The sequence below is a fragment of the Bufo bufo genome, chromosome 1 (assembly GCF_905171765.1).
Source record: "Bufo bufo chromosome 1, aBufBuf1.1, whole genome shotgun sequence".
NCBI classification, from domain to species: Eukaryota; Metazoa; Chordata; class Amphibia; order Anura; family Bufonidae; genus Bufo; species Bufo bufo.
This window is the reverse complement of record NC_053389.1, coordinates 623,608,789-623,635,275: the sequence shown is the minus strand read 5'-3', so window position 1 is coordinate 623,635,275 and position 26,487 is coordinate 623,608,789. Positions and strand designations below refer to the sequence as shown.

The 26,487-nt window shown below is 43.6% G+C and overlaps 1 protein-coding gene across 4 annotated transcripts in view; it reads right to left on the bottom strand.

Moving 5' to 3' along the window:
• LOC120985703 (very long-chain acyl-CoA synthetase-like) overlaps nt 1-26,487 on the bottom strand; it is a 235,797-nt gene that overhangs the window by 9,612 nt on the left and 199,698 nt on the right. For all 4 annotated transcript variants that reach the window (XM_040413797.1, XM_040413799.1, XM_040413800.1 and 1 more), the window contains 3 exons: nt 22,984-23,081; nt 20,854-20,984; nt 19,279-19,511 (listed from right to left, as the gene is read on the bottom strand). In XM_040413797.1, the coding sequence (XP_040269731.1) occupies nt 19,335-19,511; nt 20,854-20,984; nt 22,984-23,081 (406 nt within the window). In that variant the 3' untranslated portion in view covers nt 19,279-19,334. The remainder of the gene's footprint in view (nt 1-19,278; nt 19,512-20,853; nt 20,985-22,983; nt 23,082-26,487) is intronic.

The window sequence follows — 26,487 nt, the reverse complement described above, 5'->3', positions numbered from 1 at the left end:
TTTTTACAGCCTAGGTGGGCAAAGGGGCCCACATTCCAAAGAGCACCTTTAGGATTTCACCGGCCATTTTTTACACATTTTGATTTCAAACTACTTTGCACGCATTTGGGCCCCTAAAATGCCAGGGCAGTATAAGTACCCCACAAGTGACCCCATTTTGGAAAGAAGACACCCCAAGGTATTCCGTGAGGGGCATGGCGAGTTCCTAGAATTTTTTATTTTTTGTCACAAGTTAGCGGAAAATGATGATTTATTTTTATTTTTTTTACAAAGTCTCATATTCCACTAACTTGTGACAAAAAATAAAAACTTCCATGAACTCACTATGCCCATCACGAAATACCTGGGGGTGTCTTCTTTCCAAAATGGGGTCACTTGTGGGGTAGTTATACTGCCCTGGCATTTTAGGGGCCCGAATGCGTGAGCAGTAGTTTGAAATCAAAATCTGTAAAAAATGGCCGGTGAAATCCGAAAGGTGCTCTTTGGAATGTGGGCCCCTTTGCCCACCTAGGCTGCAAAAAAGTGTCACACATGTGGTATCGCCGTACTCAGGAGAAGTTGGGAAATGTGTTTTGGGGTGTCATTTTACATATACCCATGCTTGGTGAGATAAATATCTCGGCAAAAGACAACTTTGTATAAAAAAATGGGAAAAGTTGTCTTTTGCCGAGATATTTATTTCACCCAGCATGGGTATATGTAAAATGACACCCCAAAACACATTGCCCAACTTCTCCTGAGTACGGCGATACCAGATGTGTGACACTTTTTTGCAGCCTAGATGCGCAAAGGGGCCCACATTCCTTTTAGGAGGGCATTTTTAGACATTTGGATCCCAGACTTCTTCTCACGCTTTAGGGCCCCTAAAATGCCAGGGCAGTATAAATACCCCACATGTGACCCCATTTTGGAAAGAAGACACCCCAAGGTATTCAATGAGGGGCATGGCGAGTTCATAGAATTTTTTTTTTTTGCCACAAGTTAGCGGAAATTGATTTATTTATTTATTTCTCACAAAGTCTCCCTTTCCGCTAACTTGGGACAAAAATTTCAATCTTTCATGGACTCAATATGCCCCTCACCGAATACCTTGGGGTGTCTTCTTTCCGAAATGGGGTCACATGTGGGGTATTTATACTGCCCTGGCATTTTAGGGGCCCTAAAGCGTGAGAAGAAGTCTGGAATATAAATGTCTAAAAAATTTTACGCATTTGGATTCCGTGAGGGGTATGGGGAGTTCATGTGAGATTTTATTTTTTGACACAAGTTAGTGGAATATGAGACTTTGTAAGGAAAAAAATTAAATTAAATTTCCGCTAACCTGGGCCAAAAAAATGTCTGAATGGAGCCTTACAGGGGGGTGATCAATGACAGGGGGGTGATCAGGGAGTCTATATGTGGTGATCACCCCCCTGTCATTGATCACCCCCCTGTAAGGCTCCATTCAGACGTCCGTATGTTTTTTACGGATCCACGGATACATGGATCGGATCCGCAAAACACATACGGACATCTGAATGGAGCCTTACAGGGGGGTGATCAATGACAGGGGGGTGATCAATGACAGGGGGTGATCAATGACAGGGGGGTGATCAGGGAGTCTATATGGGGTGATCACCCCCCTGTCATTGATCACCCCCTTGTAAGGCTCCATTCAGATGTCCGTATGTGTTTTGCGGATCCGATCCATGTATCAGTGGATCCATAAAAATCATACGGACGTCTGAATGGAGCCTTACAGGGGGGTGATCAATGACAGGGGGGTGATCAATGACAGGGGGGTGATCAGGGAGTCTATATGGGGTGATCACCCCCCTGTCATTGATCACCCCCCTGTAAGGCTCCATTCAGACGTCCGTATGTTTTTTACGGATCCACGGATACATGGATCGGATCCGCAAAACACATACGGACATCTGAATGGAGCCTTACAGGGGGGTGATCAATGACAGGGGGGTGATCAATGACAGGGGGTGATCAATGACAGGGGGGTGATCAGGGAGTCTATATGGGGTGATCACCCCCCTGTCATTGATCACCCCCTTGTAAGGCTCCATTCAGATGTCCGTATGTGTTTTGCGGATCCGATCCATGTATCAGTGGATCCATAAAAATCATACGGACGTCTGAATGGAGCCTTACAGGGGGGTGATCAATGACAGGGGGGTGATCAATGACAGGGGGGTGATCAGGGAGTCTATATGGGTTGATCACCCCCATCATTGATCACCCCCCTGTAAGGCTCCATTCAGACGTCCGTATGTGTTTTGCAGATCCGATCCATGTATCAGTGGATCCGTAAAAATCATACGGACGTCTGAATGGAGCCTTACAGGGGAGTGATCAATGACAGGGGGGTGATCAATGACAGGGGGTGATCAGGGAGTCTATATGGGGTGATCACCCCCGTCATTGATCACCCCCCTGTAAGGCTCCATTCAGACGTCCGTATGTGTTTTGCGGATCCGATCCATGTATCAGTGGATCCGTAAAAATCATACAGACGTCTGAATGGAGCCTTACAAGGGGGTGATCAATGACAGGGGGGTGATCTATGACAGGGGGGTGAACAGGGAGTCTATATGGGGTGATCAGGGGGTGAATAAGGGGTTAATAAGGGGGGGTGTAGTGTAGTGTGGTGCTTGGTGCTACATATTACTGAGCTACCTGTGTCCTCTGGTGGTCGATCCAAACAAAAGGGACCACCAGAGGACCAGGTAGCAGGTATATTAGACGCTGTTATCAAAACAGCGTCTAATATACCTTTTAGGGGTTAAAAAAGTCGCATTTCCAGCCTGCCAGCGAACGATCGCCGCTGGCAGGCTGGAGATCCACTCGCTTACCTTCCGATCCTGTGAACGCGCGCACCTGTGTGCGCGCGTTCACAGGAAATCTCGGCTCAAGCGAGATGACGCCAATCGGCGTTAGCGTAGCCTGGGAGAGCCGCCGCGATGACGCCTTTCGGCGTTAGCGTAGCGGCAAGAGGTTAAAATACGGAAAGTGGCAATGGTTTACCACTGCAGTGTATGGGAAAATCATTGCATTCCCATCAGGACTTGATAGGTACTTTACTATGGCAGGCCTAGGAGCCTTCAGACAACCTCAGGCTGACATAGTAACAGAACAGCTCCCACAATATCATCATTGGAGTGCTGCACTCCTGGTAAATAACCGACCAGATGCAATGGTCACAACTGAACATAGCATCTAAGAGGTAAAAAGTCCACAATCAGAGTTGTCTCTGATTATGGACTGTGCCACTAGGCGTTTGCTGCATAAAGCAGCAAGCATCTGCTGGCTATGGTGTCCACTCAGCTCCTGAGTTGGAGCCATCTTTGAAGACCCAACATCCAGCATACATGAAGATACTTTAATTTTCAAACCTGCTGACAAGGGGGAGCCTTGTGATTTTGGATTAAACATGCTATGTTAATGAAATTAAGGGACAATTAGCTGATACTGACACATATCTGATGTTGCAGTCTGATCCAGTATTCTATTAAAAATATGTTACAGAGACTTGTTAACCCTGTAATGACCAGGACATTTTCCATTTTTTTTGTTTTCGTTTATTACTCCCAGCCCTACCAAAGCCATAACTTTTTTTATTTTTTTATTCAAATGTATGAGGGCTGTATGAGGGCTCATTTTTTTGCAGGACAAGATGCGTTTTCTAAAGCCACCATAAACAGTTGCATAAAATGTGGTGGGAAACGGGAAAATATTTATATAAATGTTTTTTTACACCATTTCCTTTGTGGTAAAACTGACCTGTTATTTTTATTCTCCAGGTCAGTAGAGTTATAGCAATACCACATATGTATAGTTTTTCTTGTGTTTTAATACTGAAAAACAAATAAAAACTTTGAAAATAAAGATTTTTTTTCCTTTTCATTGCCATATTCTGGCCCCCCTATAACTTTTTTGTAGCTATGTGTACGGAGTTGTATGAGGGCTCATTTTTTGCGTGGTGATCTGTACTTTTCACTGATACCCTTTTGGTGTGTGTACGACTTTTTGATCACCTTTTGTTTAATTTTTTGTAGGAGGTGAAGCGACCAATAAGCAGCAAATTGGCCATTTTGATTTTTTTTCTGCTTTGCCATTTGCTGTATGGGAAAAATATTTTAAAGATTTTAATAGTATGGGTGTTTTCACATGCATCGATGCCCATGATGTGCATTTTTTTATTGTTTGCAATCGGGGGGTGATTTGAATATTTAGATAAAAAATAAAAAAAACTCAGTTTTTACACTTTTTATAGTTCCCATAAGGAACTGTAACAAGCAGTCATCAGATTGCTTGTTTTATAGACTCCAGTGCAATAGCATAAAAGTCATTGAGAATTTTACTATGTTCCTATGGAGCGCACGCTTTCGGGTTTTAGGGCATCCAGATGCTGTGGTCACGGGTCGGGAAAGGGTTAACAAATGCAAAGAATGGACCATCGATACACAATTCTGCAACTTCTTAATCAACCAACACCCTTTGACACCTGTGTTTTACACGTTACCCAAAGTCCATTCTCTCCTCACCACCCATGTTATTACAGAAGGTATTTCCTTTAGTTTTTTTAGACAAAGGTCAATTTCTGGATGAAATTGGAGAGGTGAGGTCTGATGAGGATTACTTATTGGCTTCATAGCTTAAATACATAATGAGAAAGGGATATGGGCCATAAATTGGTTATAGGAAAGCAATAATTAAAGGGGTCATCTCACTTCAGTAAGTGGCATTTATCATGTAGAGAAAGTTAATACAAGCCCCTTACTAATGTATTGTGATTGTCCATATTGCTTCCTTTGCTGGCTGGATTGATTTTTCCATCACATTATACACTGCTCGTTTCCATGGTTACAGACCACCCTGGAATCCATCAGTGGTGGTCGTGCTTGCACAATATAGGAGAAAGTACTAGCCTATGTGCTCTACCATGGTCCCGGCCACCAGAGAAGCCGACGATTTTTCCTATAGTGTGCAAATACGACCACCATTGATGGATTGCAGGGTTGTCTGTAACCATGGAAACGAGCAGTGTATAATGTGATGGGAAAATGAATCCAGCCAGCAAAGGAGGCAGTATGGATAATAACAATACATTAGTAAGTGACTTGTATTAACTTTCTCTACATGATAAATGCCAGTTACTGAGGTGAGACAACCCCTTTAAAGGGCTTCTGTCACCCCCAAAACAGATTTTTCATTTTTGGGCTTGTTAAAATCCTTATTGAATGACTATTCCCTATATAAGGCTCTTACCTTGGTCTGTGGCTTCGTTTCATTAAAAATCGATCTTTTAAAATATGCAAATGACTTCACTACCAGCAAGTAGGGCGTCTACTTGCTGGTAGCTGCCGCATCCTCCTTTTAAAAAAACGCCCCCTCCTCCTGTTGATTGACAGGGCCAGCGAGCGCTCTCCTCCTCCGGCTGGCCCTGTCAGCATTTCAAATCCCGCGCCTGTCTGCAGGCGCTCTGAGAGAAGGACGCTCGCCTCCTCAGCACTCCCTCAGTGCGCCTGCGCCGATGACATCACCGAAAGAGAAGACGTCATCGGCGCAGGCGCACTGAGGGAGTGCTGAGGAGGCGAGCGTCCTTCTCTCAGAGCGCCTGCGCCGAATAAAGACAGGCGCGGGATTTGAAATGCTGACAGGGCCAGCCGGAGGAGGAGAGCGCTCGCTGGCCCTGTCAATCAACAGGAGGAGGGGGCGTTTTTTTAAAAGGAGGAGGCGGCGGCTACCAGCAAGTAGACGCTCTACTTGCTGGTAGTGAAGTCATTTGCATATTTTAAAAGATCGATTTTTTATGAAACGAAGCCACAGACCAAGGTAAGAGCCCTATATAGGAATAGTCGTTCAATAAGGATTTTAACAAGCCCAAAAATGAAAAATCTGTTTTGGGGGTGACAGAAGCCCTTTAAGGAAAAAGGAGAATAAAGTTCAACAAAAATTCTCTCTATTTTTTAACATAATGACTTTTTATGATACTTTTTATCAACAGAGGAGTGGGACTGCGATGGGTTCGAATGTCGCACCGCCGTACGCAAATTGTTACATGGCTTGGTTTGAATTTTTTTTTATATATTCCAATGCACTATACAGGAAACATTATATTTTTTGGTGCCGTTTTATTGGCGTCATATTGTTTGTATGGTGGGGCGACATTCAGACCCTTCTTTTTTTTTTTTTTTTTTTATATCTCTTTTATTTTCCAAAATACAAGACCGATACAACATTAATGGACCGTCCAAAAGGTCCATATTACAAAACATTTTACATTTACATTAACATTTGCATTAACCTTTTACCCCAAATACCCACCCACCCCCTTGAAGCGAGAGAGAGGGGGGAAAAAATAATAAAAAAATATATATATACAGTACAGACCAAAAGTTTGGACACACTTTCTCATTCAAAGAGTTTTCTTTATTTTCATGACTATGAAAATTGTAGATTCACACTGAAGGCATCAAAACTATGAATTTAAACATGTGGAATTATATACATAACAAACAAGTGTGAAACAACTGAAAATATGTCATATTCTAGGTTCTTCAAAGTAGCCACCTTTTGCTTTGATTACTGCTTTGCACACTCTTGGCATTCTCTTGATGAGCTTCAAGAGGTAGTCCCCTGAAATGGTTTTCACTTCACAGGTGTGCCCTGTCAGGTTTAATAAGTGGGATTTCTTGCCTTATAAATGGGGTTGGGACCTTCAGTTGCGTTGAGGTGGATACACAGCTGATAGTCCTACTGAATAGACTGTTAGAATTTGTATTATGGCAAGAAAAAAGCAGCTAAGTAAAGAAAAACGAGTGGCCATCATTACTTTAAGAAATGAAGGTCAGTCAGTCAGCCGAAAAATTGGGAAAACTTTGAAAGTAAGGGCTATTTGACCATGAAGGAGAGTGATGGGGTGCTGCGCCAGATGACCTGGCCTCCACAGTCACCGGACCTGAACCCAATCGAGATGGTTTGGTGTGAGCTGGACCGCAGAGTAAAGGCAAAAGGGCCAACAAGTGCTAAGCATCTCTGTGAACTCCTTCAAGACTGTTGGAAGACCATTTCAGGGGACTACCTCTTGAAGCTCATCAAAAGAATGCCAAGAGTGTGCAAAGCAGTAATCAAAGCAAAAGGTGGCTACTTTGAAGAACCTAGAATATGACATATTTTCAGTTGTTTCACACTTGTTTGTTATGTATATAATTCCACATGTGTTAATTCATAGTTTTTATGCCTTCATAGTCATGTAAATAAAGAAAACTCTTTGAATGAGAAGGTGTGTGCAAACTTTTGGTCTGTACTGTATATACACTCACCTAAAGAATTATTAGGAACACCATACTAATACGGTGTTGGACCCCCTTTTGCCTTCAGAACTGCCTTAATTCTACGTAGCATTGATTCAACAAGGTGCTGATAGCATTCTTTAGAAATGTTGGCCCATATTGATAGGATAGCATCTTGGTGAGCTTGTGCAAATTGTAGCCTCTTTTTCCTATTTGTAGTGGAGATGAGTGGTACCCAGTGGGGTCTTCTGCTGTTGTAGCCCATCCGCCTCAAGGTTGTGCGTGTTGTGGCTTCACAAATGCTTTGCTGCATACCTCGGTTGTATTTCAGTCAACGTGGCTCTTCTATCAGCTTGAATCAGTCGGCCCATTCTCCTCTGACCTCTAGCATCCACACGGCATTTTCGCCCACAGGACTGCCGCATACTGGATGTTTTTCCCTTTTCACACCATTCTTTGTAAACCCTAGAAATGGTTGTGCGTGAAAATCCCAGTAACTGAGCAGACTGTGAAATACTCAGACCGGCCCGTCTGGCACCAACAACCATGCCACGCTCAAAATTGCTTAAATCACCTTTCTTTCCCATTCTGACAGTTTGGAGTTCAGGAGATTGTCTTGACCAGGACCACCCCCCTAAATGCATTGAAGCAACTGCCATGTGATTGGTTGACTAGATAATTGCATTAATGAGAAATAGAACAGGTGTTCCTAATAATTCTTTAGGTGAGTGTATATATATATTTCTTTTCTTTTCTTTGTTCAAACACCTCGGCCCTGGTTCAACCATCTCTTCCAAATTTTATCAGTTTTTCCCTGTCTATCACTCTCTCTCTCCGAAACTTGTTCCAATCTAATCAGGTTAAACACAGCTTCCTGCCACTGACCTACTGTAGGAGGATCTTTATTTATCCATTTCCAAAGTATCAACAGTCTGGCCTGAAACAGTACTTTGTTTTCACCAACTTTCTCAACTCAGTGTGGAGTGGGTTACAATTCACTCTACACTGGAATAACAGTAAAGTTAATTTTTGGATACTTGGGTAATCAAAGATGAGGATGGTGGTTTATACATGGATTTGTATATGAAACCAACCGACTGCAATAGTTTATTGCATTATACCAGCAACCACCCTCCTGAGATAAAGAGATCCCTCCCTTATTCGCAAAATCAGCGGCTGAGGCGGATTGTTAGCTAACAGGACTCAAGAGAAACGAGATTAAATGACATGATGACCAAATTTAGAGAACGAGGATATCCAGATCATGTATTACAAACACAAAAAGGCTAAATTGGATGTACCCTGGGAGGACAGAATTAAAATCCCCCATATTCCTTTGGTAGTCAAATATTATCCCTGGATTGTGAAGGTTCAGTCGGTGAGTAACTGCCATTGGAGTGTTCATTCTAAATCAGATCCACAAGTGACAGAATTTCAGTCTCCACCTTTGTTATGTAATAAGAGATCTGAGAATATTAGGGATATAAATGTGAGGGCAGATATGGGAGGAGTAAGTGTAAAATCAAAACAATCTCTCATATCTACCCGAAAAAAGGGGTACCTTTCCTTGCCCACACACAGGTGAAACCATCCCTATAAATGGATGGTGATCAAGTATACTTAAAGGGAACCTGTCACAGGGATTTTGTGTATAGAGCTGAGGACATGGGTTGCTACATGGCTGCTAGCACTTCCACAATACCCAGTCCCCATAGCTCTGTGTGCTTTTATTGTGTAAAAAAACTATTTGATGCATATGCAAATTAACCTGGGATGAGTCCTGTACGTGAGATGAGTCAGGGACAGGACTCCTCTCAGGTTAATTTGCATATGTATCAAATCGTTTTTTTACACAATAAAAGCACACAGAGCTATGGGGACTGGGTATTGCGGATGTGCTAGTGGCCATCTAGCAACCCATGTCCTCAGCTCTATACACAAAATCCCGGTGACAGGTTCCCTTTAATGTCCCTGAGGTTTGCTGTATGTGGGAGAGACCACCACACAGATGAAAGATAAATTCAGTAACCAGAAACCCACCATTAGGAAAAATAACCTGCTCTACTCATACCCCATCATTTTAATCAATGCAGGGCCAGTTTTAGACAAAATGTGGCCTTGGGAAAAATCTAAACTGGGGCCCCAAATCTTGCAATAAAGTACTAAAAACACTGTCACATTCTGTCGATTCTTGCCCTCTTCAATAGATTACACCCCATAAAGCCCCACACAAACATATCTGCACTCTCATGGCCCCAGAATACACCAAATGTCCCCTCTCCCTCACAGATTTACACCCCATAAAGCTCCTCACACAGATTTTTACCCTCATGGTCCCCAGAATACGCCACATGGGTTCCACTCCCTCACAAAAAGCTTCAGCAATGGAGCTGGTCGTCATACAGCATGTACCACAGGACTGCACACCACTAGATCCTCCCTCATCCGGCCGCCTGCAGGCATACACAACCCCTATCTCCCAAAATCCCTCCACGAGCCCCAGCTGTCCATGCAGAAAGAAAGCTCTGTCCTATACACATTTACTCCTGTATGACACCCGTCATAAATGTATGGCACATGTCGGGTCTTTACAGATGGTGCCTGCTCTGGAGCGAAGCGGGTGCCATAGCAACCAAGTGCCTGCTGTATGATACCCGCTCCAGAGCAGGCACAATGTCCACGATCTGCGGTAATGCTGACCTGGACATTTAACCACTCAGATGCTGTGGTCAAATGTCACCACGAAATCTGAGAGTGTTATAAACTGGAAGCGCAGGCTTCCTGTTCCGGTGCACTTTCCTCCAGCAGAGATCGGGGAAAGCACCCTGTTCTAATGAGCCACAACCTGTACTAGACTTCCAGGCTCATTATTAGTATATCCCAGTTAAAGCCACTAGGTGGCAGCACTGAACTGTGATATAGTGATTTCTATACAGAATAATGAAGCAATTTCCTTTATTCTGAATAAGTTGCAATCTGATGATTGGAAGTTGTGGTCCACTTGGGGATCTAACAAAAAGTAAAAAACAAAAAAACAAAATAAAAACATACACACCCCAAAATGGTATTGTCAAAACGATAGATCGTCCTGCAAAAAATGAGCCCAGACACATATCCGTTGACATAACTATAAAAAAGTTATGGGGGGCAAAATATAGTGATGAAAAGAAAAAATATTTTTTTCCAAAGTGAGTCCTAACAATTTGAGCACTGACTGAGGCTGGGCTTGCTGCAGTGAGCGGGCCTATAGAGGTCCTGAGTGGGGGTGCTGTTAGGGTTGCCACCTTTCCCAACAAAAAATACTGGCCAAGTTTACACAAGTTAATATGGTTGGCGTGGATTAACACAGGTGTTATTTGATCATATTTTATGTTTTACTCCATTTTTTTCAATAAAATCAATCTTTCTACTGGCAGGGACACCCTATGTATTTAAAGAGTAAACTGTGCGCTTAAAGGGCTTCTGTCACCCCCAAAACACTTTTTTTTTTTTTGGGCTTGTTAAAATCCTTATTTAACGACTATTCCCTATATAGGGCTCTTACCTTTGTCTGTGGCTTCGTTTCCTTAAAAATCGATCTTTTAAAATATGCAAATCACTTCACTACCAGCAAGTAGGGCGTCTACTTGCTGGTAGCCGCCGCAAAAAAACGCCCACTCCTCCTGTTGATTGACAGGGCCAGCGAGCGCTCTCCTCCTCCGGCTGGCCCTGTCAGCATTTCAAATCCTGCGCCTGTCTTCATTCGGCGCAGGCGCTCTGAGAGAAGGAGGCTCGTCTCCTCAGCACTCCCTCAGTGCGCCTGCGCCGATGACGTCACCGAAAGAGAAGACGTCATCGGCGCAGGCGCACTGAGGGAGTGCTGAGGAGGCGAGCCTCCTTCTCTCAGAGCGCCTGTGCCGAATGAAGACAGGCGCGGGATTTAAAAATGCTGACAGGGCAAGCCGGAGGAGGAGATCGTCCCCATCGCAGCCTGCAATTGGCAAATCACCCTTCCCCCCCCCCCCCCCCCCCTGGATGTTTTGATCCACGCAACGGGGAGATGCGGCGGTGCGGGTATCAGGAGAGACGCCAATAATCTGACAATCAGTCTGTGTAAAAGGACCCTAAGTCAAGTATGCAAATGGTAACTGTACTCAATTTTTTAAAGCTGGTAATGTGTGTGTATATATATATTACACTTATTCTGGGGCTGTATTTACTGTATGTAATGAGGTTAATTCTGGTACTGTTTTTATGGTATAATACGCTTCTGGTGCTGCATTTGACTTGCGGGCTTGGTTCTGGTGCTCTATTTACTGGATGCACTATGCTTAGTTCCAGTGTCATATTTATGTAGTGATCTTAGTTCTGGCACTTTGGGTGTTAAACTTTGATATGATATTAGCTATTCTCTTCAGCGTTGAAGACTGAGTTCGGGGCCTCTGTCACAGATTCTGTTAAAAAGACAGGACTTTTTTGTCCTGCATGCAGGATTTTTTGCCTGGTAAAAAAAAACAGCATCCAGAACAGAAACTGAATGGGACCCATTTTCGTCCATGCTTGGCTCAGTTAGTTTTACTTTCGTGCCATCAGAGCAACAGAAAGTGATAACACTATTTTGAACCCATCCTATCATAAACTTGCGTTTCGGGGGTGTAAAAAATGTTACAAACTTTGCTGTGTGCTGTACATCTTTTCACCATCGTCCATGCATATGACCACATATAGGCCTATAAATCAGGTTATGCATGTAGGTAGTGTTTGTGAGTAGGTATGTATGTAGAAGTTATTGAGGTACATTTATTAAGCTGGTATAAAAAGTAAAACTGGCTTAGTTGCCCCTAGTAACTACCGGTAATCAGATTCTTCCTTTCAGTTTGGACAGCTCCTTTGAAAAAAATGAAAGGTGGAATCTGATTGGTTGCTATGGGCAACTAAGCCAGGTCTGTTTTACACCAGTTTGATAAATGTGCCCCATTATATCTATAGTACAAACTTGCCAACTCTCCTGGAACATCGAGGAGGTTCCAGAAAATGGAGAGGCCTCCTAAACTCCCTGAGGAGTTGGTAAATTCCCACACAGGGCATGGAGGACACATCATGAGAGGGGTGGGGCATACATTAAGGGGATGGATTCTTAGGAAAGGGGAAATTTCAGCACAAAGGCTATGTACACCTTTGGGGGAAAATCTTTTAAATTATTGCATTGTAATCTTTTTTTGCTAAAAATCATTTTTTTCAATTGGTCTTTATTAAAAATATGGAACCTTTTTTGTGTACATAGCTGAAATGCTCTACTAGCTGTCTGTGGATTTGCTGTCTTTTCTGTCATCTGGAGAGCAGAAGGACTTCTTATCTCTGCTCTCTGACATTATAAACACTCATTATAGCTCAGTCCTTACCTTACTAATAAGAATGTAGCATAAGTAAATGTTTATGACCTCTAAGTAGTTTAGAAATAAGGGTTATTAGATGACAGCACAAAGTGCAAGTACCGGTCATACGGTTAGAAAAACAGTTAACCCTTTGTGACAGAATGGTTCAATATTTTTTAATAAGGGCCAATTGAAAATATGATTTTTAGACAGAAATGAGTAAAATGCAGTCATAAACTAAAATTGCCTCCAAAGGTGTGTACATAGCCTTTAAAACTAAATTTGCAGCATGCCACACTTCGCCCTTCTGCAGGTAGATGTGTTCATGTTGTCAAGTAAGCTACAGTACGGCACACACTGCACTGGTTTAGTCCAAAGCAGTGAATGAGTCTTACTATATGTCCTCTAGTAGGCGGTGGAGAAAGGCCTTGTGTTAGTTGGGGGCCCCCCAATGAATGCAGTGCTCCGCAGTCCTGAAACCCTTAATCTGGCCCTGGGTCACCTGAGACTCCCACCGATCAGCTGTTTCAGAAGGCACTGGCGCTTGCAGTGGTGATGAGGCCTTCTCTCTATATTGCCTAGGCCATGTGACATGTGTAACATCATGTTCATTGGTCGCATGGCCTAAGTGCAGCTCAGCCCCATTGTAGTGAATGGTTCTTTCGCAAATTGAAGACCCGACTGCAGGAGCATATAGGGAGTATTAGGAAGGGTAAAGAGGACCACAGTGTACCACTGCACTTCAAGCTTGCGCATGGTAAGAATCCGGCGGGCTTGAGGTTTAGTGGTTTGGAAAAGGTGGAGAGGAACTGGAGGGAAGGGGACCCTGTTGCCAACATCAACCACAAGGAAGTTGGATGGATATATAGGCTAGGGACTTTGAAACCAGCAGGGCTCAACGTGGAGTTCGATCTGAAACCGTGTCTGGCGGATTGAAGAGAAAGTGCCAGGGGTTGTGTCGCTACCGCTGTGGATCTATGTAAGGTAGCAGCAGGGTCTCCTTGTGGTGTTACTTTATCAGGTGGAGCTGGAGTTTGGGGGTGGTGTATTGCCGCTGTCCTTGGATGCTCGTTGTTTATTGTGAATGAAGTGACTATAGCGAGCTGTCATTGGCTCGGGAGAGTCATGTGTTCGGAGTGCCGGTACGTGCCTTTTTCATGAATGAAAATAGAGGGATGGTAGCGCTTGTGTATTATATGCTCTGTTTAGTTGATATAATGTGTTATTTTATATTAGAACACCATCAGCCTTAGTGGGCTTTAGGAACTATGTTTATTACGGTCTTTCCAAATGCCACATCTCTCAAGTGCCACTCTTAAGTGCACTGACTGAATTATACCAGAATGTAATATTATGGATATTGAATCCTCTTTGTCATCACTGCCTACTGACCATCACCCAACTCTCTCATCTCCAGGTATGTCTGCATTGAAGCTAACTGCTACACCCAGCTTTTCCACAGTCTGATCTTGTCCACCCCTCTCATCTCTCCTTCTAAATCCTGGTATGTCTGCATTGAAGCTAACTGCTACACCCAGCTTTTCCACAGTCTGATCTTGTCCACCCCTCTCATCTCTCCTTCTAAATCCTGGTATGTCTGCATTGAAGCTAACTGCTACACCCAGCTTTTCCACAGTCTGATCTTGTCCACCCCTCTCATCTCTCCTTCTAAATCCTGGTATGTCTGCATTGAAGCTAACTGCTACACCCAGCTTTTCCACAGTCTGATCTTGTCCACCCCTCTCATCTCTCCTTCTAAATCCTGGTATGTCTGCATTGAAGCTAACTGCTACACCCAGCTTTTCCACAGTCTGATCTTGTCCACCCCTCTCATCTCTCCTTCTAAATCCTGGTATGTCTGCATTGAAGCTAACTGCTACACCCAGCTTTTCCACAGTCTGATCTTGTCCACCCCTCTCATCTCTCCTTCTAAATCCTGGTATGTCTGCATTGAAGCTAACTGCTACACCCAGCTTTTCCACAGTCTGATCTTGTCCACCCCTCTCATCTCTCAAGCATTAACGTCTCCTTCCCTGCTAGATTTATTGAGTATTTGTTTGCATTGACTATTTCACCCCTGTATCTGGTGCCCCTTGATTAGGCCATATGTAGCTCCCTCCCCTCTTGGTCACACCTGATTGAACACTGAGTGGTATAAATCTAAGTCCTTTGGTCTTCCAGACCTTGGTCTTTCCAAATGCCACATCTCTCACGTGCCACTCTTAAGTGCACTGACTGAATATACCAGAATGTGACCAGAAGGGGATCACAGGTAATTACAGACATAGTTAATGCAAACAATGTTAAAATTTTTCCTCTTACTCTTCCCACTTTTACAACACCTCCTGAAATACCCCCACATCCATTCACCCAGCAAGGAACTATTCATCTCTCCCTCCATCTTACCTTCTCATCTGACAGCTTGCACAAACCTGTTTGCCAACATAAAACACTTCCTTCCCAAACACACACACACTCCTCATGCCCTCTCTTATTCTCATCTATTAACACTTTCTCTGCTTCTCCTTACTGCTGGTGATATCTCTCCAAATCCAGGACCCCCTCAGCAAATCCCCACTATCACCTCCATGTCCCACTACAAATCTCCTTCTACAAATTTCTCCAACCCCTTAAACCTAATAACCATTCCTCTGACCCCTGCTCCTTTGGTTCCTCTTGCAGGAGCATTATGGAACGCGCGCTCTGTCTGTAACAAACTGTCATACATTCATGAACTGTTCATCTCCCAAAACCTTTCCTTTCTGGGTCTCACTGAAACATGGCTGACACCCTCAGACACCTCCTCCCCTGCTGCACTCTCTTATAGTGGATTTCAATTCACTCACACCCCCCGCCCCGGCTGCAAACATGGTGGAGGAGTTGGTCTCCTCCTATCAGACACCTGCTCCTACAGCCCAATTCCACTGCCACCCTCCATTACGCTCACCTCATTTGAAGTACACTCTGTTCGCATCTACTCTCCCTCCAACCTTCAAGTAGCTGTCATTTACCGCCCTCCAGGCCCAGCCACCATCTTTCTTGACCACTTTAACACCTGGCTACTACACTTTCTTTCTGCCGACATCCCCACTATCATCATGGGTGACTTCAACATCCCTATTGACACATGCCACTCGGCCGCCTCTAAACTCCTGTCACTCTCTTCCTCCTTCGGCCTATCACAGTGGTCTTCAGTTCCCACCCACAGAGATGGTCACACTCTGGATCTGATCTTTACCCGCCTCTGCTCCCTATCTAACCTTTCTAATTCGCCTCTCCCCCTATCCGACCACAACCTACTCACCTTCTCTTCACTGGTCTCTTCTGCTGCTCCCCCGGTCCACACACTAACACACCCCCGCAGGAACCTTAAACATCTCGACTTTCACTTGCTTTCCGACTCTCTTCTCCCACTCTCTACCATCTGTTCCCTCCTAGACCCAGAAGCTGCTACCACCCTATATAACACCACAATAAGTACAGCTCTGGACACTGTTGCCCCCCTCACACACAACAAAACCCGAAAAATCAACAGACAACCCTGGCACACCAACCTGACCAAAAAACTCAGACAAGCTTCCAGGGCTGCTGAGCGGCAATGGAAGAAATCCCATTCAAATGATCATTTCACCACATACAAGCAATCCCTCCTCATATTTAAATCCTCACTCGCTGATGCAAAACAGGCCTACTTCTCATCTCTCATATCTTCCCTGTCACACAGCCCTAAACAACTTTTTAGCACTTTTAACTTCCTTCTCCGCCCCCCAGCGCCCCCACCCTCTCCTCTCTTCTCAGCTGAGGACTTTGCCAAATATTTCAAACAAAAGATAGTCAACATCAGAGAAAGCTTCACCACACAGTCCCCACAGACCCTCTACGCAACGGCTCGGTCCCCTTCTCCCAAAACCCGCTTCTCCACCATTACAGAAGAAAAACTCTCCACTCTACTCTCCAAATCTCATCTGACCACCTGTGCACTTGACCCAATCCCATCCCACCTCATCCCTAACCTCACCACAGTGTTTATCCCAGCCCTAACTCATCTCTTCAACCTATCACTAAACTCTGGTGTCTTCCCCTCTGCTTTTAAACATGCTACGATTACACCCATCCTCAAAAAGCCTTCACTTGACCCATCTTCCTTGTCCAGTTATCGCCCCATATCACTTCTTCCGTATGCCTCAAAGCTACTTGAACAACATGTCCATTCAGAACTGTCCTCCCACCTCTCCTCCTGCTCCCTCTTTGACCGCCTACAATCTGGCTTCCGACCCCACCACTCGACCGAGACTGCCCTTACCAAAGTCACCAATGACCTACTGACAGCCAAAACCAAGAAACAATACTCTGTCCTCCTTCTCCTTGACCTGTCCTCTGCCTTCGACACTGTTGACCACTCCCTTCTGTTGAAAACTCTCTCATCTCTTGGCATCACCGACCTGGCCCTCTTCTGGATCACATCATACCTCACAGACCGGACGTTTAGCGTCTCCCACTCTCGCACCACCTCCTCGTCTCATTCCCTCTCTGTTGGTGTCCCGCAAGGCTCTGTCCTAGGACCCCTGTTCTTCTCTATCTACACATTTGGCCTGGGACAGCTCATAGAGTCCCATGGCTTTCAGTATCACTCCTACGCTGACGACACACAAATCTACCTCTCTGGTCCAGAAATCACCACCTTACTATCAAGAATCCCACAATGTCTATCTTCTATATCATCCTTCTTCGCCTCTCGCTTTCTAAAACTTAACCTGGATAAGACAGAATTCATAATCTTTCCCCCATCTTGTTCAACCCCCTCAACAGACCTATCTATCATGATCAATGGCTGCACACTCTCCCCAGTCAACAAAGTCCGCTGCCTTGGAGTGACCTTGGATTCTGCACTTTCCTTCCGACCGCATATCCAAGCTCTTTCCACCACCTGCCGCCTCCAACTCAAAAACATCTCCCGCATCCGTGCTTTCCTTAACTTTGAATCTGTGAAAATTCTTGTACATGCCCTCATTATCTCTCGCCTAGACTACTGCAACATTCTCCTCTGTGGCCTTCCATCTAGCACTCTCGCACCCCTCCAATCTATCCTCAACTCTGCTGCCCGACTAATACACCTCTCCCCCTATTACTCCTCTGCACGCACTCTTCGATCCTCACAAGACCTCCTTCTCTCCTCTCCTCTTATTGCCTCTTCCCACAATCGACTCCAAGATTTCTCCTGTGCATCCCCCATACTCTGGAACTCGCTACCCCAACATATCAGACTCTCACCTACATTGGAATCCTTCAAAAGAAACCTGAAAACCCACCTCTTCAGACAAGCCTACAACCAGTGACCCCGCTGCCTCTATACCGCCATGACCAACTTAACTCGCACCTACTGTGTCCTTCACCCATACCATGTAGATTGTAAGCCCTCACGGGCAGGGCCCTCTCTCCTTCTGTACCAGTTTGTAACTTGTCTTGTTTATGATTAGTGCAATTGTCTGTATTATGTATGTGCACCGCTCATCATATGTACAGCGCTATGGAATGAATGGCGCTTTAATAATAAATAATAATAATAATAATAATAATTACTTTTATTGCTTGAACATCCAAAAAAGGAGAAAAAAATTAATTTGTATTAATGGGCGGTCCTTGGGAGGGATATTGGCTCAATAAATACTGCACCTGTGAGGGAGGATACTATCGCCCCTGACGAAGCTGGACTGGCGAAACCCGGGTTGGGTGGACTCTTGATGAAAGCAATTTGTTTTATGACTGACATTTTATAAACCTTTGTAAGTAGAATAAAACCAGCTGATTGTGATATTACCTGGTGGAACTTCACTATTTGTGTTATAACTTCCCTCTAGGGTGCAGGTGTACGTGAGTGCACCAGCCTCTGGTAACCGATTGTTTGGCTACAAGGTGGAATAACCTGAGCATTGGAAAGAAGGGTCTGAGATTGGAACTCTACACTCAGAAGGCAGCGCGATCAACATTTTCTGGAAATTTTGACTGTGAAGCGATTTGTACCCACGTTGCTTGGTGGATCTGCAGCGCCGATAAGTAACCACAAAGATTGGAGACTGTTTTATTTTTATTTGTAGTGAACAGCTTATCAAGCGGGGTCTCAGGTGTTGGACTCCCACCAATCATATATCGGTGACCTATCCAGAGCATAAGTAATCAGAATATCTTGGAAAACCTCTATTAATTTTTGATTTAGAACATTTACTTCAATCATTTTCCGTAACATCATGGACATACTACAAATTCCAATTTCTCATTATGTGCAATCAGATCATTGTTTCTGTTTTTGTGCTGGATTATGATTGGTTGGTATGTGCAACATTTCTACATTTTCTTAAATTTTTTTCACGACAACCCTAAATATGTTCTATTCTGTACAGCACATTAATAGGATATGCTAATATAAGTAAAACATAAACAGAAATACGCCTAAATTAGGCGCAGATTGCAGTGCAAATGTTCTTTACGCCGCAATCTGTGACTTTTCCCTGCGCCCGGTTTAGGCTTAGAAAATGGTCTAAATGTAAGACAGCAAGGAAGTTGTCTTACATTTAGAAGCGGTGGTCTATCCGCTGAAGTTATGAAGAGGCCGGTGCAGGGCTTTATTAAGACTGGCGTCATAATCTTTCTCCAGAGTAGATACAAAATAACTATTTGCTAAACCCCTTTCATCATTTTAAAGTTTCATTCTATTTTCCATAATATCTTTGTAAATCTGGTGATCTAGGGGCCTGTAGGTCCTTTTAGTATCATCCATGAAATATAGCGGATCTTTTGTACAGGACGGATTGAAGCCATCTTTCACAAGATCCGTTTTATATTGCTTGTATGTGCCAGTAACCTGTATGGCATCCTGTGGAGTTAAACAATAGTAGATATGTAGTTAGACAACCTCACAAATGCATTCACCATGTATAGTAAATTCTAAATGTAACTTCACAATATTTTCACCTGAATACCGTCACTTATAATAGATAATCATCAAAAACCTATTCTACAGATGTTACTAAATATAATTTTTATGATAATATTGCAGAATATTTTATTTGGTTTCCACATGTCTTTATATAATATGATAACAGAAAAACATTAGTGTTTATAATTATTTGGGATCTTCAGGGGGCCTTTCTGCCAGACCATCCCACATAGCTAAACCTGCATGACCGGGGTTTTTGGTCATTAGCTTCAGCAGCAACATGACCTGGGTCAAGGTGAAGTCCTCCGGCCATGTGGAGAAGAGGTCTGGCAGAGAGGCTTCTCAAAGAATAACAACCCATTTAAGGCTACTTTTACACTAGCGTTAATCTTTTACGGTATTGAGATCTGTCAATGGGGACAAAACCTAACTGAACAGAACGGAATGCTCCAAAATGCATTCTGTTCCGTTCTCATAATTGAGAGCGCTGCGGTTTGCTTTCCGTCCTGGGATGCGGAGCAAGACGGATCCGGCATGACCCACAATGCAAGTCAATAGGGATGGATCCATTTTGTCTGACAAAATCTGACAATAGAAAACAAATCCGTCCCCCATTGACTTTCAATGGAGTTAATGACTGATCTGTCTTGGCAATGTTAAAGATAATACAACTGGATCTGTTCATAACGGATGCAGATGGTTGTATTATCAGTAACGGAAGGGTTTTTGCTGAACCCTGCCGGATCCAGCAAAACCGCTAGTGTGAAAGTAGCCTAAGGCCTCTTGCACATGACCATATCTGTTTTTCAATATGCAAAAAAAAAAAAAACAGTTAGCTTGCGTGTGCATTCTGTTTTTCTCACACTCCCATCAATAGAAAGGGCAACTCTTGTCTGCAAAAATGGACAAGAATAGGACTTACAGTGAGACTCTCAGATCGGGCACCCGGATCTGCGAAAATAACGAATATGTGCCTGGCCCAATTGGATTGTATGGGTCAGTATGTTATCCACTTTTATAAGTGCACCAGAGAAATGAGCATGAGCCCTTATTATGCCCCCAGTGAGAGAACAGTGTGAGAGTGTATAGCTGTCCTCAATTCTCAATCTATTCATAGATGTCTGGGAGGAATAGCATTTCCTCTGTTATTCCAGAGAAAACAAAATGCCATGTTCTAAAAAAGATGCTTCAACATTGTGAGTTAATTTACTAAAGTAGACACGTTAGGACAGTTATCACATCATCTTCAAGGAGTGGTACATTTTAAAATAGGTCTTACCTGTATCCTAAGAAACCGAGGTCTGGCATAATTTGGTAAATACTCGGTTACATGTGCAAACATTTTCTCTCCATCAAAGACTCTTCCGGCTTCAAGCTTGATAGACACCATTCCAATTCTACCTTCATGGTCTAGAACAGCAGAAATGTTAATGTTATCCAACTTATTTTCAAACCTCACAGAGTGGGCGGACTCATGGTGGGGATCATGCTTACCTAGTCCCCACCTCTGGGTTCCAGCTCCATTGTTCCACTGTCAACTCTGCAGCTCCCATCTATATCAGCATCTTGTTGATGGGGGGCACGTGACCACTGTAGCCAATCACTGGCTGCAGCGTTGACACGTGCCACATGGATAACAAGTAACCATTGTGGCCAGTGATTGGCTTCAGTGGTCCAAGCCTCCCATCAACAGGATGTTGGTAGGTTGTATCTAAACTCTAGGTGTAAATGCAACGCCCCCATTGCTCCTAGAGGCTAATTTGCATCTGTTAAAACATCATTTTTCTCAGCAATGCAGGCACATATTAACATGGGGCCAACAGAGATTCCTACTGCTGCAAAGCGGACATGTAACAGGTCAGCCAGTTTCATAGGTACAAATCTGCTGACAGATGCCCTTTAACCCCTTAGGGACCGGGCTCATTTTCACCTTAAGGACCAGGCCATTTTTTGCAAATCTGACCAGTGTCACTTTATGTGGTGACAACTTTAAAACGCTTTGACTTATCCATCCAGGCCATTCTGAGATAGTTTTTTCGTCACATATTGTACTTCATGACTCTGGTAAAATGCAGTCAAAAAAATTAATAAATATTTTTTTTTTTAAGTAACAAATTTACCAAAATTTTGGTAAAATTAGCAAATTTCCAAGTTTCAATTTCTCTACTTCTATAATACATAGTAATACCTCCAAAAATAGTTATTACTTTACATTACCCATATGTCTACTTCATGTTTGGATTATTTTGGGAATGCCATTTTAGTTTTTGGGGATGTTACAAGGCTTAGAAGTTTAGAAGCAAATCTTGACATTTTTCTGAAATTTTCAAAAACCCAGTTTTTAGGGACCAGTTCAGGTCTGAAGTCACTTTGTGAGGCTTACATATTAGAAACTACCCAAAAATGGGGCTCTCGAAATCGGAGGGAAGCTGGGCGTATGCCTCCTCGGCCAAGAACATCCGGCGGGCCATAGGGAAGTGTGTGTGTGCGTGTGTGTGTGTGCGTGCGTGCCAAACTTTATTCGGTGTCCGTGTTTGTGGGGGCACGGGTGTTCACGAACTTACCCTAAACCTAACAGACAAAAAAATAAAAATAAAAAAAGGCCAAAAAAGTGAAAAAATGTAAAAATAAAATTCAAACTCGTTGGTCAACGGTGGGGTGTGCGATGGCTAACAGTGGCCGGATGCTAAGAGTGCCGGCCACAGTCAGCGTACCCATGGGGGGGGGGGGGGTCTAGGGTCACACAGCTGTGCTGTGGACCCCAGACACCCGATTTAGGGTGATGCAATAAAAAACTGTTTTTTTTTTCTTTCCACTAACTTTCCCTGAATATCCCTGCCTAACCTAACCTGTCCCTAACCTTTCCCTAAATACCTTAGTGAAGGTGGTGCTGGGGCACAGATGGGGGTGCTGGGGCACAGATGGGGGTGCTGGCTGATGACCCCTGCAGCTGGCTCTGGAGATCGACGTGCAGCGCTCCTCTCTCCTCGGCTGCCGGACACAAAAGGAGGAGAAGAGGAGCGCTGAAGTAATTTGAATAGCCCGCCAGCCCCAGCTGACCAATCAGAGCCGATCCTGAGAGGTGATGTCACTTACCAACAGGTATTATCACACCACCGATCACGATCCTGTTCCGGGTCATCGGGGCCCCAGAGACCCGAATAACCCATAAATGCAGCAAACCGCAGGTCTGAATTAACCGCATTGTCCCAGGGTGCCTGCTCAATGATTTGAGCAAGCACCCAGTTCCGATCACCGCGCGGCGGTGATCGGAACTACCGGTACGTCTTAAGTACCGGGACATCATGCCGTATCGGTACGTCATGTGTCCGGAACAGGTTAAGTACGGTAGTGCCCAGATGGATGCCTTAAAATAAATGTAAATAGAAAATATATTTTCTTTACTCACTAGGCACTGCAACACCAAAAACATTGGCTTCTTCAATGAAATCCAACCTTAACACCAAGTCTTCTACTTCTGTTGTTGCCACATTTTCACCTTTCCACCTGAAAAAAACCAAAACATTTTATACCAATAGCAGGCAAAACTAAATTAAAGGGGTATTCCCATATCAGACAATGGGGCATATCATTAGGATATGCCCCCATTTTCTGATAGGTGCAGGTCCTACCTCTAAAACATAGCCTAACATGAGGCCGGCACCACCAAGCCTTCCTATAGGCCCACCGAAAATAGCCGAGCGTTACTCTCAGCTATTATCGCAATCCCCATAGAAATGAATGGGAGCGCACCGCGCTTACACGGCCACCACTCCCATTCATTTCTATGGGGCCAACAGAGATATGGAGGGGTATTGCTTTTTATCTATTTATCCCTGAACTGCTGATTTATGTACTGTAACCACTACACATCAAGTATATATATATTTATATATAATTATATATAATTATTATTTTTTTAATCCCCACACTTGCATTCTATGTATATATAGAGAGAGATAGAGATATAGAAAGAGAGAGAGGGGACTGGCAGTGTATGGGTTACTGAACATTGATCAGCATACAAGGGGTTAATATATAAATTATCTATTCTATATATATATATATATATATATATATATATATATATATATACACACATATACACAGTGAATATAAAAAGTCAACACACCCCTGTTAAAATGTCAGGTTTCTGTGATGTAAAAAAAATGAGACAAAGATAAATCAATTCAGAACTTTTTCCACCTCTAATGTGACCTATAAACTGTACAACTCAATTGAAAAACAAACTGAAATCTTTTAGGTAGAGGGAAGAAAAAATATAAAAATAAAATAATATAGTTGTATAAGTGTGAACACCCTTAAACTAATACTTTGTTGAAGCACCTTTTGATTTTATTACAGCACTCAGTCTTTTTGGGTATGAGTCTATCAGCATGGCACATTTTGACTTGGCAAGATTTGCCCACTCTTCTTCGCAAAAACACTCTAAATCTGTCAGATTGCGAGGGTATGTCCTGTGCACAGCCCTCTTCAGATCCTCCCACAGATTTTCAATCGGATTTAGGTCTGGGCTCTGGCTGGGCCATTCCAAAACTGTAATCTTCTTTTGGTGAAGCCATTCCTTTGTTGATTTGGATGTATGCTTTGGGTCATTGGTCATGCTGAAAGATTAAGTTCCTCTTCATGTTCAGCTTTCTAGCAGAAGCCTGAAGGTTTTGTGCCAATATTGACTGGTATTTGGAACTGTTCATAATTCCCTCTAGCTTAATTAAGGCCCCAGTTCCAGCTGAAGAAAAACAGCCCCAAAGCATGATGCTGCCACCACCATGGTGTTCTTTTGGTGATGTGCAGTGTTGTTTTTGCGCCAAACATATCTTTTGGAATTATGGCCAAAAAGTTCAACCTTGGTTTCATCAGACCATAAGACCTTTTCACACATGCTTTTGGGAGACTTCAGATGTGTTTTTGCAAAATGTAGCCTGGCTTGGATGTTTTTCTTCGTAAGAAAATGCTTTCGTCTTGCCACTCTACCCCATAGCCCAGACATATGAAGAATACGGGAGATTGTTGTCACATATATCACAAAGCCAGTACTTGCCAGATATTCCTGCAGCTCCTTTAATGTTGCTGTAGGCCTCTTGGTAGCCTCCCAGACCAGTTTTCTTCTCGTCTTTTCATCAATTTTGGAGGAATGTCCAGTTCTTGGTAATGTCACTGTTGTGCCATATTTTCTCCACTTGATGATGACTGTCTTCACTGTGTTCCATGGTATATCTAATGCCTTGGAAATTCTTTTGTACCCTTCTCCTGACTGATACCTTTTAACAATGAGATCCCTCTGATGCTTTGGAAGCTCTCTGTGGACCATCATGGTCTAAACGAACAGACACGATAATCTTTTGTGGTGGGGATGATGCTGGGAAAGCCCTTGCTGCTTCACTGTCTATTATATATTTTTTTAGCTGGACAGTGTGATCTAGTAAATTAATGCGAAATCAAACATTTTTTTTATCAAAATACATAATTATAAATTTTGGGGCACTTTAATGGGATTAAGTGTCCCAATTATTGTTATTTCTGTCTAAAACTTTGTTTTTCTAATAATTAGTTTGTATGTGTGACATAGCACCACTAGGCATGACGGGAACTTCCTGTTTGCATGCCTGGTGGCGACTCTTCTGCGGAGTCGGTGGCTATAATGGGGCGCATTCAATTTTATCTCTTTATGATTATTAAAATACATGAATTACATAAATTCATTATATTTATAATTATGATTATTATGGTGGCAGCATTTAAAAACTTTATTTAATTAGAGTACTTAGTTTTGTGACAGGGTCTCTTTAAGGAGATTCACCACACTACCTAACTAACAGTATGCTGGCTCAAGGAAATCGCCTTCCTGCGGTGACCTACTCTTATGGTGTAGGTGTCACAACCAGACAGCTGAGAAGCTCTGACAGGAGCCGTCCAGATCCTCCTCCTTGAGTTTCTTTGTTTTGGTTTCTGTTCCTCACCTCGTTAGGCTATCTCAGCTGTCATGCAGTCAGACTGATTACCTCCCTTTAAATTCCTCCCCATAAGGCAGTAGGGTGCGGCTGATACAACTTCCTGGAGTGTGTGTGCATGCTGTTCCCAGTTCCCAGTTCCCAGTCTACAGTCGTCTGCAAGATAAGTTCTGTTTATGTATTTATGATTTTCTGTTTTCTGGATCCAGGTGACCCTGACTCCCTCCGTGTCTGTGTAGGGAGCCGGTGGTCGTGTCCCCTCACTATTGTAGGGCCTTCAGGTCTAAGATAGCCGAGGTACGTGGATATGCGCCCATCCACCTTTGGGGTGGTCGCATAGGCTGAGCAATAAGGGAGAGCGGCAGGTCGATTGCAGGGGTCTCCCTTTTGTTCCTTAGTTGTGGATCCAGTGTGTCATTGTTTGTATTGTTTTATCTTGTTTCCTGTACACCATCCGTGACATTATCAGCCGCCAAAACCGTCTCAAGCATGGATCCGGTTACACTTTTGGCTGAACGCTTTCAGGGTCTTGCTTTGGAGGTAGCTGACCTCCGTAAGACTTTTTCTCAGTTTCAAGTGACCGGTTCAGCTTGCGTTCATGGAGTTTGTGCTGAGCCTAAGATTTCGCTCCCGGATATGTTTTCCGGGGGTAGTGAGAATTTTGTACGTTTTAGAGAGGCTTGCAAACTCCATTTTCGCCTTCTTCCCCATTCTTCTGGTGATGAAGAACGAAGAGTGGGTATCATTATATCGCTGCTCAGGGGTAACGCTCAGTCCTGGGCTTTTTCGCTGCCGGAGGGGGCACCGCCCCTCCGTTCAGTGGATGAATTCTTTTTAGCCCTGGGTCAGATATATGATGATCCGGATCGTATTGCTCTGGCTGAGTCTAAACTACGTCTGTTATGCCAGGGTAAACAATCCGCAGAGATTTACTGCTCAGA